We start from the raw sequence: 17,285 nt of genomic DNA on the forward strand, positions 1-17,285 counted from the left end.
TGTGAAATGAAATTCTATATGCTCTCAAGAGTTAAAGATCTATAAGGGTTCCATTTGGTTTTATTTTACGCTCTCAAGAGTCGGACGGGTCAATTTGGTTACCAACTCTCCATCATTTAGCATGAGGACCACCTGGAACCTCCTCAAGGACCACTGGTGGTCCCCGGACCACAGGTTGAGAACAACTGAGGTGGACAGAATCGCAGGTGTAGCAGCTCAAACTAATCCGTTTAATGGATTATAAGATAATTGATGATATTGGATAATTTTCTAAAGTAGTTGATTCATAATTATCCCTATTGTGGGAATAATCTACAAGCTCACAATTGTATATACTATTTTCACAACTTCACAAAGTCATTAAACAAGCTCTATAGCGCCCGTTTCCATTCGTTTCCATTCGTTTCCGACGTTCTTTTGTTGGTGTCCTCCACCGGCCAATAGGGGGCGTCACCAATTCTTGGTGACGCTCTGCTTGCACACAAGTAGGCCATGCATGGCCTGCTTGTGTGCAATGCGCAAGTTGGCAGCTCGACAGAGTGCATTTCTAAGTTTGTGTGATTATTTACCGGCCAGGGAAAACCCACACAAATTGCCATTTCTATTATTTCCACATCAATTTAAATGTGCCAGAGTTAGATAATTAGCTCATTTGCATCTGTAGTCCCTGGGCAAGAAATTACGGACACCCAAAAATACTTGACAGAACAAACATTCTGAAAGTAACAGTTGCGGTATAATTAAGATAACGACGAGGAGGTGCGAAGGAATATAAAACCCTGTGGTTGTATGTTTTGGCTTGCTTTGAGACATCTCTCAAGTTAACGTTCTAAAACTTTAGCTAATTGGTGCTCTCTGTTATAATGGAGTATATAGTTCCTCTAATGTGGGTCTCTTAACGGCGAAACGCTTTACCACACTTTCTACATCTGTACTTGTACTTAACCCATATTGGGCGGGAACCCCTGTTGGTGTTTTAAGCATTATGTTATGCTTTAGCTGATGAAAAATAGCAGACCTATACAAGCTCATAGCTTGTATAGGTCTGCTATTTTTGAAAAATCGTGAAAATGTGCCTCAAATCTTTGAATAAATATCATTACAGAGTGAACATTTTTAAATCAAATCTTTGCTTCTGGGGAGGTCCCTGCATGGAACAACATATTTTCAGATTGGGGGGGGGGGGGGGGGGGGGAGGCATTATTACATATAATCTTTGGGGTCCTTGACATGAGATATTGAGAATCACTGATATAGAAACATGAGGTTTTTCAGGAAAAATACTTCGACGTCAGGCCAAAATGGCTTAACAAAGTTTGCCCCGGTAGTTAGTTGGACCTTGACGTCCTGCCACTGTACTGTTGTTCAATCGGTCCCTGCGCGGCTCGCCCTCATTAAAACCAAACGAGAACGAGGAGGAACGGAGAACAGAAGGCAATAAGCAAGAGCCACGGCGGACACGAGAAACAGATGCAACTTTGGCTGAACTTTAACTTTTAAACTGAGCACAACAACAACGGCATAAAGCTGGGATGCTTTGATTTAAAATGGCCCTGACGCCTGTTGCTCCTTCATTAAGCAGTACAATAACATTAAAATAGAACCTTGGGGAACGGGCTTCGTGCCGATGTGGAACTCAGATTTGCATGAGACCAGCCATGTGACATCAGTCGTCTATGATGTATCCACATTCTGCGTATACTTCTGAGTATACCTTTACTGTCTATATTCTTCAAGTATATATACATTTTGAGGCCAATACTTTTGTATGGTTTTACTCACGCACGTTTTCAACACGGGACTTCTACTTTGTAAGTTGTAACGGAGTACATCTACATTGCAGTATTGATACTTTTACTTAAGTAAAATATTTGAGTACTTTTTTCCACCACTATCAGGGACAGGGGGGACTGTTTGTGTGTGCGTGTGTGAGTGCGTGCGTGAAGGGTGACAGTGCCGCTTAGTATGCATGGAGGCCGAGAGAAGAGGGTGACCTTTTTACAAGTCCCTGTTCACGCACTCCTCGCCCACTCATCACCACTGTTTGCTCTCCTCCCCCCCCCCCCCCCCTTTCCCCCCTCTCACTCCGTCTCCACTGATTGGTGTGTGAAGAGGAGGGACAGTATATAGACGGAGAGAGAGCGACACGGAGCCAAAGCTCTAAAGCGGAGAAGGTCATCTCGCACGGCTCTAAGTTTGATCGCCTTTTGTCTGTCCGCCCGCCCGCAAAAAAAAAATCAAAAATAACTATACCCAAAGGCCACTTGAGACTGATTGCACCTTATCTAAGGACACACACACACACACACACACACACACAGGTCGGAAAGGGTAGCGGTGTGTGTGTGTGTGTGTGTGTGTGTGTGTGAGGAGTCGGGACCCGGTGAATGACTCCAGGGTTCTACCAGTTACCATAGCGACCTTTGTGCCTGCAGCTACTGCCATCCTCGCACTCCTATTCATCTCTCTCACTCACACACACACACACACGCGCGCACGCGCGCGCACACACAGTACACACACACATTACACATGCACACACACACACACACACACACACACTGTTTCTGGAAAAAAAAATCTAGATAATGTTCTCAGTAGTTTTGTGCATAACGGTTTCCACCCCCAGCTGTTACGATACACGGTCATTAAAACATCGCTTCTAATGTCGGGGGCACATTATTTATACACATGGAGACATTTCTGTACTTCACAGAGCTTTCCTGCATGTGGCAAAACTGTGGAAAACAATCGCAACAAATACTGCACTGTCTCTGTTAGTGGTGCACGATATTGATTTTTTTAAACCGATACCGATATCGAGAACTTCTTGCTTCTCAAGACCGATACCGATACGATAACCGATAATAAAAATATATCCATGAATAAAAAATACATACTAGTGAGTAACGGTACATGTAACACAGCTTTGACCTAAGCAATTACAGTATAGTAGGCTATATCAGTGGTTCCCAAAGTGGGGTTCGGGGACCCCCGGCCCCAGGGGTACCTGAGGGAGTTCCAGGGGGTCCCCAGCTAAATTATATAGTTAGGAACCAAATGGACCCTTATGGGTCTGTAACTCTGAGTGTACAAATGGAACATTTCCAGTTGTATACTCTCAGAGTAAAAATAACATTGATTTTACAATATAAATTGGGAGTCCCAGAGCAAATTGTGATTGGCCAGATGACGTATGATGATAAGAGTGCCCCTCACTTCACACAGGTGTGAATTTTTTTAAATGAATAAAAACAACAATATAATGTCTGTGAATGTCTGTGTGTGTCCGGTCAGTTGGCCTCAAAACTTTTCCATGTCAAGGAGCAAGGACCACAAATTGTTAGCCCACAGACCCCCATTTGAAAATATATGCCAGGGCTCTAGCAGTGATTCTCATCATTTTTATTTCAAGGACACCCAGTTTGACATGCATTAGGCTACTGACCCCCCATTTAATGCCATTTACATAAGGGACCTCAATTTATAATTTTTTATTTATATCGTAAAATCAATGTCAACTCTGAGAGGGTACAAATGGAACCAAATGGACCTGTAAGGGTCAATTTCGTTCCATTTGTAAACTCTGACTCCCCGGATCCCACTTTGAGAACCACTATTGTCTGTGTGTGTGCGTGTGTAAACACAAATACAACACTATCCAAGTTCCAGTGATAGACGTTGTTGTTAGCATATAAGTCATTAGCATGGTCTGTAGCGTAGCATGGTCTGTAGCATCATGTAGCCAAACAGCTACTACTTCTACATTTCTCAACCAAAACGGTCGCGTCGCGTTTCACAATGCTACACAACTGGAGCAAATTAATAAACTACAACCGGTAACGAGTGACACGCATTCAACAGCGCGATGAATGAACGAGCACCAATACGCGCTCGTCAGCTGCTGAGCTGCTGAGACAGTCGTATGAATGCGAGTCAGTGAGTGAAATGAGAGAGGGGAGATAGAGCGGAGAAGCAGGCGGGGCTATTAGCCTGCTATGGAACTACACACTGCAACAGACAGAGTGGAGAAGCGTCTCTCTCTCGCTCGTCTCAGCCGTTCCTCCGGAGAGATTGGCGACTCGGGGAGCGTTTGGGCGCACCACAGAAATGATTGGTAGTCCCATAGTTGCTACCAACTATATTTTTATGTAGCACAGATAAAATTTCAGGCGCATTTGCGTCCAAAATGATCGCAATTTCGAGCCCATATAAAGTATATTATCGGCGCTATTATAACGTTATCGAATTTATCGGGATGACGTCATAATTGCTAATATCGGGTCGAAATTTATCGGGACGATAATTATCGTGCATCCCTAGTCTCTGTGTGTGTGTCTCCAAAACTGTTCACCTGCATGACTCCAAGTGCTTTCTTGTATAGCAACAGCTGTGGTGCGCGGTGCAGATGGCGTGTCGGCTCAGTTGCGGTGCTCTCTCTCTCTCTCTTTCTCTCTCTCTCTCTCTGTGTGTTTTAATATTCTCTTTGTTCTGCTGAGTTCAGCTCTCTCCGCCTCACGGGGTCATTGGCTGGAAATATTGGCTGGCTGACAAACTTGATCACTGCAGTACCTTACTGTCTTTTCCTATAGGGGACGTAGCAATATTGTCGTCCGTGGCAGTCAATTGGGTATGGCAAGCTGTGGCAGCTATACATATTGGCTCAAGGGGGGTGGGAAATTATTTACTAAAATAAAAAATGATGACCAAAAATTGCCAAATAAACGCACAATTGGAGGAAAATAGTCCCCAATCACCGATTGTTTTTGCACGTACGTGCACACCATGTCATGAACTTAGCTTTTGCTGAAATGACGCCACTGACGGTCGTGATTATCGTGATGTTGCAATAATTAAATAAATAAAATAACAATACTATTGCGGACCTGTGACAGTGGGCATTTTTCGTGGGCATTTTTTTTGTTGCAAGGAGTTGCATTGGGGTGGTTTGTTTTGTTGTAAGGAGTTCCATTGGTGTGTTTTTTTTGTTAGGAGTTGCATTGGTGTGGTTTGTTTTGTTAGGAGTTCCATTGGTGTGTTTTTTTTGTTAGGAGTTGCATTGGTGTGGTTTGTTTTGTTAGGAGTTGCATTGGTGTGGTTTGTTTTGTTAGGAGTTGCATTGGTGTGTTTTTTTGTTGTTAGGAGTTCCATTGGTGTGTTTTTTTTTGTTAGGAGTTGCATTGGTGTGGTTTGTTTTGTTAGGAGTTGCATTGGTGTGGTTTGTTTTGTTAGGAGTTGCATTGGTGTGGTTTGTTTTGTTAGGAGTTGCATTGGTGTGGTTTGTTTTGTTAGGAGTTGCATTGGTGTGGTTTGTTTTGTTAGGAGTTCCATTGGTGTGGTTTGTTTTGTTAGGAGTTGCATTGGTGTGGTTTGGTTTGTTATGAGTTGCATTGGTGTGGTTTGTTTTGTTAGTTGCATTAGTGTGGTTTGGGCCTTATAGTCACTCACACATTGCTGCCAGCTCTGTATCATGATACACTGAATGACAAAACAAAACCTATGGATTCTTACAGTTTTAATGCATAGTTTTTATATCTCTATTGTTATTTGTTTATGTTTTGGTTCCATTCAAGTCTTTTTTTTTTAATATATATTTTAACCTGCGACACACTGTCATCCTGGATTACCAGCCAAGGTGCCTGGACCGCTAAGCCGACCCAGGCCCCTCATTCAAGTCTTTGAGCTGCGACAGAAAAACAAAACAGACAAAACAAAAAGAAACACATTAACATTGAGCCCCAGGCTTCACTTCTTACCCTTCCATCATCCTGACCTTGCTTAGCTTATACTGCAGTCCCTACAGTATCTGTTTGGACCAAATACTTGATTTTGTTTCGACCTACCTTTGAAAATGATGAAAAAGTATAAACAAGTAATGCTGCAGCTGGGGCTTGTTGTGTAACCAGAGGCCAAAGGAGGGTTTCTGGGAAGTGTGGTTCACATTTAACCGATGACATGGCCATTGTGTTAAGAGTGGGCTTCTGTTTAGAACAAAACAGTAAAGTGAACACGTCAATACAAAAGTAATAATAATAATAAACTTTATTCATAAAGCGCCTTTCAAAACAGAGTTATACAAAGTGCTTTCCAGTGGCATATAAAAAGGCAATACATCAGTTAAGAGGCATTCACTGGAATAAAACAATAGCAATAAAGCTTTACAGCATTACACAGAAGAAATCAATAAACAAAACAATTCCACATAATGAAGAAAGAAAAAATAATACCAGCTCCCACTGGAGCTATACTGTCTAACACAGTGGTTCTCAAAGTGGGGCCCGGTGCCTCGCAGGGGCCATTGGGGGGTGGTTCCAGGGGTCATTTGTATTCATTCATTGATTGATTGATTGGTTTTATTTAGAAGCAGCACTTTCAGACACAGTCAAACACAAAAAAAATGCCTTTTATTTCCATTGCCATCCACAAACACAACGGGAAATTAACAATGTTCAGTCAGGACAACTCATGAACTCTTGAATATAAAATGAGCAATATATTTATTATGGTTTGGCAATGAATTGGATCTGCTTTTAGGTACTCGGATCAAAATCAGTCCCAACCATATATAGGGACTCCGAATCCACAGCTGAAATCAATAATGTATCAGTATTCTGGTATTAACCGGAGGGCCACATTAAAAGGCCACTTCACCCCTTTTACAACCAGATCTTATTTGAATGATGTTTGACAAGACAAGAGACACTTTCCTGGGTTTTTTTTATATGTGGGTAATATGTGTTTTTAGATATTTGAGTATTTCAAAGTGTTCATGCAGGGCTCCATGATGTCATGGACAATGGGCTCACTTCCTTCCTGGACTACAATTCCCACAATGCTTTGGTGCACTGTTCCTCCTTGTGGATAGGGGGAGGGCTGTCTTACTGAGACAACATGTATAGTCCAAGGAAATAAGTGAGCCCACATATTACCCACATAAAAAAAAAACAGGAAAGTGTTTCTTGTCTCCCAAACATAATTAAAATAAGATCTGGTTGCAAAATGGGTGAAGTGGACCTATAAGTGAAGGTGCAGGGGGAGCCGCATGTGGCCCCGGGCCGCCAGTTGCCCATGTTGCACAAGGTTTCCACCCGACATAGTGACAATAGAGTGATAATGACAAAGCAACAGGGTTTCATTCACACGCTTTCATTCAAAGGTGTCAGACTTACACAGCGAGCACCGCATGTATAGCTACCGCTATAGCGTAGAAAGAAGCTAGAGAAAAAAATATCACAAATCTAATTGGAAACGTGATATATCGTTGAGTACGGAAGAGCTTAGGTGATAAGAAAGTGTTCCCCCGAGAAGATGTGAGCGGGAGGAGAGATGGAAGAAGATCAGTGAATGTGGAGGAGGGGAAAGACGTATCGCACTGTGATCCGAGGTGTCTAACTCATTTAGACCTGAGACCTGCAGATTCTTCGAAATGCCTTCTCAATCTTGGCAGTTTTATGAAAGAAAAAAAAAAACTTTTTTCTATATCAGTGGTTCTCTAACTATTTCATGTCAAGGAGCCCCAGAAGTATCTGTATTTGGTCACGGAGCCCCATCTGAAAATATGGAAGCAAATATTTGAGTTAAAAACGTTCGCTGTGAAGGAATAATATTCAAAGATTTGCACACGTTTTCACGATTTTTTTCAAACATAGCAGATCTACAAGCTTGTAGATCTAGCTATTTCTCCACACCTATACAGTTTAAAACAATGGGTTGAAGTGGTTCAAAGCTATATGCGGTGACACAGATGCGTCCTCGGGCCTAAATGGTCTAACCCATTCTGACCTGAGATCAGATTCATAGGAGGTTTCCACTGGACACACACTGGTCTGATTAACCCATTCTGACCCGAGATCAGATTCTAAAAAATGTCAGTCGCTCTTCGATTTTTCAAAAATAGCAGACCTACAAGCTCGTAGCGCGCCACTCGGTGGCGCGCTATGAGCTTGTAGATCTGCTGTTTTTCAATAGCTAAAGCATAACATGATGCTAACACCAAAATGGGTGCCCGGTCAGAATGGGCTAATAGCTTCTTTTCAACTAGAAGAATTCATGGTACCATGATGTCGCTTCACGGCCGGGTTACTGCGTTTATTTCCATCCTGCTGGGTTTCTAATTTGGGCCCTATAGCTGCTCAAAAGTTGGTAATAACCCTGAGGGTTTCCAAGAACTTTATTTATATATTAATTTGTTTTTTTCCCCCCCGATACCAACAAACTTCACTGTAAACTTGTGTCGGTTATTTTCACTCGGATCAAACGGACCACACTGTGACGCTTTCAATTATTATTATTTTTTAATTCAAATGAGCTTTATTGGCATGAGAAAACATATACGTTTATACTTGTGGAACGATATAAATCAAAACAAAATTGTAAGTCAGAATCTCCAATAAATCAATTTTTATGTACCAATATCACTCGATGCAGATATGCACACAATGATTAGTCTTTTTAGGGTATAGGTGGTTGTGTTCCAATTATTAACTTTCACAGACAGACAGACAGACAGACAGACGGCTATGGTGCGATTCATACAGTACTCTTATTTTAGAGCTGAATAGAAGTCGGTTCGACTCTGTAGAGCCTACAATGTGACGTCATTTAAGGTTCGGGGGGGGTGGGTACCGTCCTAAAGTCGGATCTTCGGTGCTACTGAATATTTCTGACGAGCCGGCTCTACAGCGGTAAAATAGGAATATGAATCGGCCCTAAGCCCTGTGTTGTTGTCAGAGAGGTAAAGATGGAGGCTGGGGATTTGAGATTGCCACTGGAGGGGATCAACTTCTTCATAGTCATAAATGGCTTTCAGAGAAGCAATCAAATCATCGCACGCATGCGCACATGCACACACACACACACACACACACACACACACATTCTGTCTCTCTGCCTCTCTCTTCCTCTCTTAGAGGTGCACAGACGCATGCGGCACGCACGCGCACACACACACACACACACACACACACACACACGGGTGTGTGTACTCACACAATCCATTTTCGGTGGGCGGGGTTCACTGCATTATCGATCTGTGTGACTGTGATTAACCTGGATAGGCTATAGCGCGCGCACACACACACACACACACACCAACGCGAGCGGTTTCGCAGCTCATCTGTCTGGCTTATAGGTGGATGACTGATACTACAGACCACTTAAAGAGCTAATGCGTCAGACACACACTGGCCATTCGCACGCATGCACTGCAGGCACGTGCACACGCACATGCATGCACACAAAGCTTGTAGAGAGAGAGAGAGAGAGGGAGAGAGATAGAGGGAGAGGGAGAGAGAGATGACGTGCGTGCACATGCGTGCGTAATCCTAATTGCAAATACTCCCCCAAGCGCTTGTCGTAAACAGTGTCAGTTCACCTGACTGATGCGGCTTGCAGACACCACGCTGAACATCACTCCCTTTTCTTTCTTATGTTCGCTGTATACCTGGAACAACTGTCTGCTGCATCAATCCTACACTGGCCCACATCTGGATGACACAAATTAATTATGAATGAGAAACTGTCACCGCCAGTACAGCATAATATGTCATTGTCTAATCATAGTCTCGTTGAAATTGACCAAAGCTGCCATCCGATGATGTCACTGGCAGGGCAGGGATTTCACGACGGCCACGGCGGCCATGGCCGTCGTTGCCCCTCTGGCCGTGTGGCCCCTCGAAGAATGATATGCCCAGACGGCCACAGTGGCCGTTGTGCCCATGTGCTCCGACCGGCGCCCCCACAGCAGTTAATTTTACATGTTTTCCTCTGCGCACTTTTCCAGTCATTACGGTAACCAATGTTCCCCAAACTTCTCACGCAGAACAAATCTGTGTAGCGCACATGAACATGAACACCAGAGATATATTTGTGTATTGTAGTTGTGTTCTACCCCCGCTGGTCGTCATGACGCACACACACACACACACACACACACACACACACACACACACACACACACACACACACATTTTAATCATTTATTTATGTCCACATAAGATATACAATACAAGGACACAAGCCCTTGTGGGCTCTTCTCTCTTCTCTCTTCTGCTGTTATTCCATAACAAACATGAAGGGACGCTGGTAATACTAAAGTATAACATTCACTGTTATAAATGCAGGTTCATGTTGGGTCAAATTGATAAACTGCGTGAGCCACGCATGTTTTACACAGTTGAACAATTGAGCTTGTCGAGCTAACATAGTCTTCTACCTCTTTCCCTGTGCAGTCCTCCTGTTCCAAATAAATTATTCCATCTGAAAAGTCCTTAATTCAGCAACAGCTTCCAACAACAACAACAACACAAAACGCTAACTGAAGTTGTGATCATGTTAAAAAAAGAAAAGAAAAACATCCACTCGTCTCAACCCTTGCACAGCTGCTGGGCAAAGCAGCGTTGACGACGCATTGTCTCTCACTCTATCGCCTAGGCTGTAGTCAATTAAACATTGTTAAGCTTCCCAACTACACTACAACAGAAAGTGTAACATTTTGAATCTCTATACAGAGCTTAAAATGAACTGAAAGAAACTGCAGCAGTGAGTGACATGAGGTATTTGTTTTTTTCTTAGACAATTTAATGCAGACCTGTATGTCTGAACGGGACATTTTTATTTCTGTGTTATTCAATATATTAATTTAGCACAAAATATATAGGCTTTTCTAAACCAAGCCCTCATTCAAAAGTTATTATGTTAATTAACTCACAGTTTAACCCAAGGACCCCCAAATTAAATGTATCTGAATTAGCCTATAGGCCCTAGGGTGATTTTCATCTCTGGACTGGGACCCCAATGCATGTTACAGACATGTTTACAATATTTTACAACAGTAGCTACTTATATTTTGTTATTTAAAGCTTATTAATAAAGATTATTTATGTTGTTGTTGCCTGATGTAGGGGAAAGGAACTGGTTGGAATAACGTGTTCCTTCCGCGCGCTACGACCAAACGGGGAAGTTCATGTCCGTTGCTCTCCCTAGGTTGGCAGAGGGTGTGTAGAGCCCAGGATCACATTAGATAATTGACACTGGGTGAAAAATGGGTTACAAAATTGTGGGATACAAATTATTAAGAGAAAAAAAAGCTTGTATGTAGGTCTGCAATTTTTTCAAAAATCGTGAAAATGTGTCACAAATCTTTGGAATATATATTCTTTCACAGCGAACGTTTTAAACTCAAATCTTTGCTTCCGGGCGGGTCCCTGGAACAACATATTTTCAGATGGGGGTCAATTAAATTACATATAGTTTTTGGGGTCCTTGACATGAAATATTGTGCACCACTGATATAGAAACAGGTATTTCAGAAAACGGTCATTTAGAAGACACTGATTGATCATTAGCGAGAGCTTGCTGCACCTGACAATTATGATTAGGATGAATGAAGTCATGCTTGTTCTTCCACGTCTTGCACATACAAAAATAAAACACATTCCCGAACATTAAAACCAATTTAATGTCCGCCAAACATAATTGTGCAGTCGTGGACGATTGGATTTAACTTGTAAATCAATCTTTACTCCAAGGGAGTGTTATGTAACAGACTTAAAAAAAATAAATAAATACATGCTTTAACATGCATTAAGATTAAAACACGACGTTAACTCAAAAGTTTGACACAAAACCTTGTATGACTTATACTGTATCTTGGGGATATTTGGCCCTCACAAATATTGTACTACACTCACGCACACACACACACACACACACACACACACACGCACAGGCACACACTGAAAGCAGTACGTGGGAAGGGGCTGACTGCGCCACAGAGCAGATCTAACACTTCCCATTCCCACACAATGCCATGCAGGAACAGGAACCCATGCAGCAGCAGCTCAGAAAGCCTCCTCCTACAGCTGCACACAGGCTACATTTTGTCGCCTCTACTTTTCAGGAGATGATGTCTGTCTTGACGTTCTGTTCGTTCCCCCCACAGACAGTCAGTCCTTTTGTGCATGCAAGCCTCACACATATCCAACAACAGCAACCTGGCTTCCCCCCTTAGCGCCAGCATTCTGTCTATTTTCAGGCAGTCGCCCCCCTCCCCTCCCCCCCCACTCCTTTTTTTTGGGTGCTTTATTTCATGACTAAAGCCGTGGAACAGAGAGAGAGAGGCAGGGTGAGGACACGCAATGCTATAGAGGACGCCAGACGGAATGGGGTCACCCATTACTCAGCACAGAGAGTTCTTATTCTCTAGGGGGGGTCCGTGACTCCTCGGGGTCACACTGCATAGGGGGGGGTCCGTGACTCCTCGGGGTCATACTGCATAGGGGGGGGTCCGTGACTCCTCGGGGTCATATACTGCATATAGGGGGGGTCCGCCGAACAGCGGTGATTTTGAGTTTAGTTTTTAGTCGTCGTCTCTTGAATAGTTTTCAATTATATAGTTTCAGTCACAGTTTAGTCACCTGGAATGTTTTTTTGTGTATCTTTTAGTCAACTAAATATCATACGATTTTAGTCGTCGACTGAATCTACAGTTGTTTTAGTCGACTGGCCTTGATGCCGTCATAACGACTTATTTTACACTTGCTGAAAATTGCCGATCTACAAGCTCGCATCGCGTCGCAGATCACCTATACTTTCAGCATGCGACCATGACTAAAATGACTTACTGGATATCTTGTCCGCTAGTTCCTTCCTAACATTATAGTCTAGTTTATTTTTATTGACAATTTTTTTTCAGACGGGGGATGGCGGCCAAATACATACATTGTTTGGGGACCTTGACATGAAAATGTTTGAGAACGACCGACATAGAAACGTAGGTTTTTCAGAAAACTGTCAGGATTTAGAAGACATTTGTAAATGGGTCGAAATGGGTTAAGTGTCTCGCTTGCTCCTGGAATCGACCTTTGGCCTTTCCAGGCAGGGCTGCATGCCCTGAGTGACCATTCAGCTTCCCAAATGCTTCAACTGTCTGTACTGTATATTTACACTTATTCACTGCAGGAGTTCTTCCACTGGCCTTTGTAGAATGACCCCGCCGTCATTGTAGCTCCATTTCACACATATTTGCCTTTAAAATAGTGCCATCGTTTGTCATAGTGTCGAAAACATATTCCACCACGCGAGCAACAACAAAACAACAAGGGGGAACAGCCCGACATGGAAGCTGCCATGACACCCCATAGGCATTGCATTGTTTGTGTATCGACTGACCAAGAGCAGCCTCTGTCAGAGTAATGTAAGCTGTTCACCAATACACATTCATTGTATTGTTGCTGTATTGTATTTGTAACAGGTTGATTCTCAGCCCCACGGAAGGTGCACATTCTGCTGTGACAAACTATACTTGTGTTTATCTATGCGGGTGCTGTAATTGGGAAGCTGCCTTGATTGCCTGAAGAGAGCTCTGATTGATTGCTTTAGGGGGAGCGTCTTGGGGTGTTGCTAAATGCTTTGTGATTGGCTGACTGCTTAGCCAGGGGTGGAGTCATGACTCTATATAAAGGGGAAATGGTTCAGTAGAGAGTAGGCTGCCATGGGGAGAGGTTGACTCCAGTACCTCTCTGTTTAAGTTATGTTTTGTTGTTTGAGTTCTTTCTTTTCTTCAGTTATTTCACCTATGTTGTCCAGGCCTGGAACACATTCAACTATATTTCTCACCTTCAAGTCTGCCTCATGTCCAGTATGTCATTTTAAAGGTTTTATTACTGAAAAACAGCCGATCTACAACTCGTGAATGGGGGGGGGGGGGTCAAAGCTTTATAACCACTATTAGGGACCTGTCATTATAAGCATGCATGTCATATATGTCAAAATATCGTCAAAGAAGTTCCACCATTTTTTCCATCCATCCATTCATCCTTCCATATTTAATATAACCGCTTATCTGGAGTTGGGTCACGGGGGCAACGGTTTCAGGCAGAGAGCTCCAGACAGACCTTTCCTGAGCAACATTAGCCTTAATTCCCCCCATGGGGAGTCCCAGAGGGACATCTGTAGAGGACTGTATACCACCTATAAGCTCGCTCCTGCTTTTCCATTCTCCCGTCAGCACAAATCAACTGGTGGCTCACTCCTCCCACTCTTTTCTCCTCCTCTGTGTGTGTGTGTGTGTGTGTGTGTGTGTGTGTGTGTGTGTGTGTGTGTGTGTGTGTGTGTGTGTGTGTGTGTGTGTGTGTGTCTCCGTGCGCAGGAGCTGCAGTTTGAGCGTCTCACCAGGGAACTGGAGGCAGAGCGGCAGATCGTGGCCACCCAGCTGGAGAGATGCAAGCTGGGGGATCACGCCGCTAGCATGAGCAACATCAGGTACGAGACACACACGGCATGTCTGCAGGGGTGGAAAAAGTACTTGATTGATTGATTGATTGATTGATTAATTGATAGATTGACAGTTTGCAGAATTACAGTGTATATATATATACATTTCAAGTATACAACTCAATACAAAAAACTGTCGACTGTGAGTGGACGACGCCATACAGTATTACACTTGTTTACAAGAGGGTCCACCGTTTTCAATTCATCGAGACATTTAGAGACATACAAATATACACTTCTATAGCCAAAATCAGGAAATCATCATAGAGGAGGTAAATATATATATATATATATATATATATATATATATATATACAGTGAGGGGGGAAAGGGGTGGGTGGGGGATTAAGATTTTACGGGGGCCAGTTTCATTTTGGTGGCATAGGAGCGGAATTAATTTAGCCCCTTTTTGTGTCAAATCTGGGTTGCACATGGTTTGTTGAGCTCCCTCTGGTGTTGGTGCATGGACTTCGTTGACATTGGGGAAGTATTTAGACAGGTACATGGGTATCTTGGTGGAGTAGCGAATCTTGTGGACCAGACCCGTTGCAAGAAGCTGTACTTTGTCGTCAACTTGTACTTTATTATTGTACCTACCCGTATAAGTCGAAAGTATCAATACTACAACGTAAAATATTTAAAGGTCCATCAGCCGGACGTGAAAGTTGACTGTGTTAAAGGTGTATAGGGAAAACGGAAATGGTGGGCATTTTTTTTTGAAGTTTCAGCCGGTTTAAACGTGAAACGCTGGCTCTGAACCAATCAGAGCATTGCATCCCTTCAGGCGATGAGACGGTAGCTATATGCTACACGCAGAGTGTTTGTTTACAAGTCAGATAGTCGGCCAGATGTACCAGTTTACTGATACGTGGCTTATTTCTACCCTATAATGTTTTCAGATACATATTTTAGCGTGATAATTAAGTAATATACACTGGCTGGATGTTATCTTGAATGGGAATAAAAACGGAGGATTTCTGTAATCAGTATAGAAGCTGTGTTGGACGGACTCACAGATACGGGGAATAAAACTGGTGAGCTTCATTTTTAGCGGCTTTTATCAATGTGGGCCTCGACACGTCATCACGCAGTACGTTTTCGTTTACAGGAAGTAATAAAAAATAGAAAGAAATGTAAAAGTTCTAATTTCTTTTGGCATCCATTGTTAGGTATAGCTCATATGATGACCACGGATGTGGTCTAATAGTGTGAAGAACATATTTTTAATTTCACACTACGCCTTTAAATCTATCGCTGTGGGGTTTTTTTATTTCCATTCACCCGGATCATATATATATTTTGTAATCGTGATCAGCGACGCTTCACTTATCGCCCGTGAATGAAGCTTGTTTTGATTAGACTCGTGAAATCCGGGAAAATGAATCGGAGATAAAAGGATTTGAAAAGAATATATATACTGAAACCTATATTGGAAATGGCAGATCACAACGTGTCGCATTGCGGGTGCGTTGTGAGCTTGTAGATGTTCTTGGGAGGGGTCATATATCACATATACCATACTCTGTGTGTGTGTGTGCGTGCACGTGTGCATAAGTGACTGTGCAAGGTAAGCATGACTCGGAGGACAGGTGTGTGTGGAGGGGGGTGACTTGCTAAACGTTTCTTCATGTGTCCGCACGTGTGTGTGTGTGTGTGTGTGTGTGTGTGTGGGCTGTATCAGTGAAACAGTTCTCTGTGTAAATGCATTTGTGCGTGTGCATGGGTGTGGTGTGTGTGTGTGTGTGTGTGTGTGTGTGTGTGTGTGTGTGTGTGCGTGCGTGTGAGATTAGTGCATGATGGAGCAGTATCTGGGTCCTTGATGACACTAATGCTGACTGCACCATTATTTTGCTTCCCGACTGCACTCTCTCTCACTCACACACACACACAGACACACACAGACACACACACACAGACACACACACACACACACACACACACACACACACACACACACACACGCATACACACACACACACACACACACACACACACACACACACACACACACACACACACACACACACACACACACACAAACACACACTCCTTGCTCAGCTCCCTGGGTGGAGGTCTTGAGTGCGTGTGTGTGTGTGTGTGTGTCTGTGTGTGTGAGCTCAGGTTCACAGTGGGAAGCTTCTGAGAAGGGGCTACGTTTCCTGCAGCTGCGAAACCCATTTATCACCTGGATCGATGGGGGAAACAACACAGACACACACACACACACACACACACACACACACACACACACACACACACACGGGGGCATATAGCAGCAGCAGAGTATAGCCATAGCTGAATCCCAGAAGCCTATGCCCACTAATATACAAACCCATTTAGAGCTATAGGGCCAATTCTAAAAATAAAAAAAGTCCTAATAGTTTTCTGAAAACCCGATGTTTCTATGTCCGACGTGGTGCTCAACCTTTTTCATGTCAAGGACCCCAAAAAATATATGTAATTGGCCACCGACCCCCATCTGAAAATATGTTGTTCCAAGGACCCCCCCCCCCCCCCCCCAGAAGCAAAGATTTGAGTTCAAAACGTTCACTCTGAAAGAATATATATTGAAAGATTTGCGCAACATTCTAACGTTTTTTTTCAAAAATAGCAGACAAGCTCGTTTATATGAGCTTGTAGACCTGCAATTTTTTTAATAGTTAAAGTATAACCTATATGCTTAACCCATTCTGGGGCGGGAACCCCTTTTGGTGTTTTAACTAAGCATTATGTAATGCGGCATGCAGGCCTAAAACACCAAAAGGGGTTCCTGTTCAGAATGGACTAACATACAGCTTCTCCCATGCGATGGCCAGAGGGGGATTCCCGTTTGGGAGAGAGAGAGAGAGAGAGGGAGAGGCACAGTAGGTGTTTGGTTTACTCCATGCTGAGGCCTGGGTTTGAATCTGGGTCACTACAATCTACAACAGTCTAGTGCACACAGTGCTGTTTTGCCTATAGGGCATGCACGCACGCACGCCACACTTGTATGCAAGCGCACGCACAAGCGC

General features: G+C 43.3%; 1 protein-coding gene across 1 annotated transcript in view; it reads left to right on the forward strand.

Moving 5' to 3' along the window:
- Positions 1–17,285, forward strand: part of LOC308336688 (catenin delta-2-like) — a gene marked incomplete at both ends in the record, with an annotated part of 436,833 nt that overhangs the window by 68,317 nt on the left and 351,231 nt on the right. The window contains one exon of the mRNA XM_080794186.1: positions 14,150–14,262. Within this exon, the coding sequence (XP_080650312.1) occupies positions 14,150–14,262 (113 nt within the window). The remainder of the gene's footprint in view (positions 1–14,149; positions 14,263–17,285) is intronic.

This window comes from Protomyctophum bolini (assembly GCF_963924005.1).
Source record: "Protomyctophum bolini genome assembly, chromosome: 21".
In the NCBI taxonomy this organism is placed as follows: Eukaryota; Metazoa; Chordata; class Actinopteri; order Myctophiformes; family Myctophidae; genus Protomyctophum; species Protomyctophum bolini.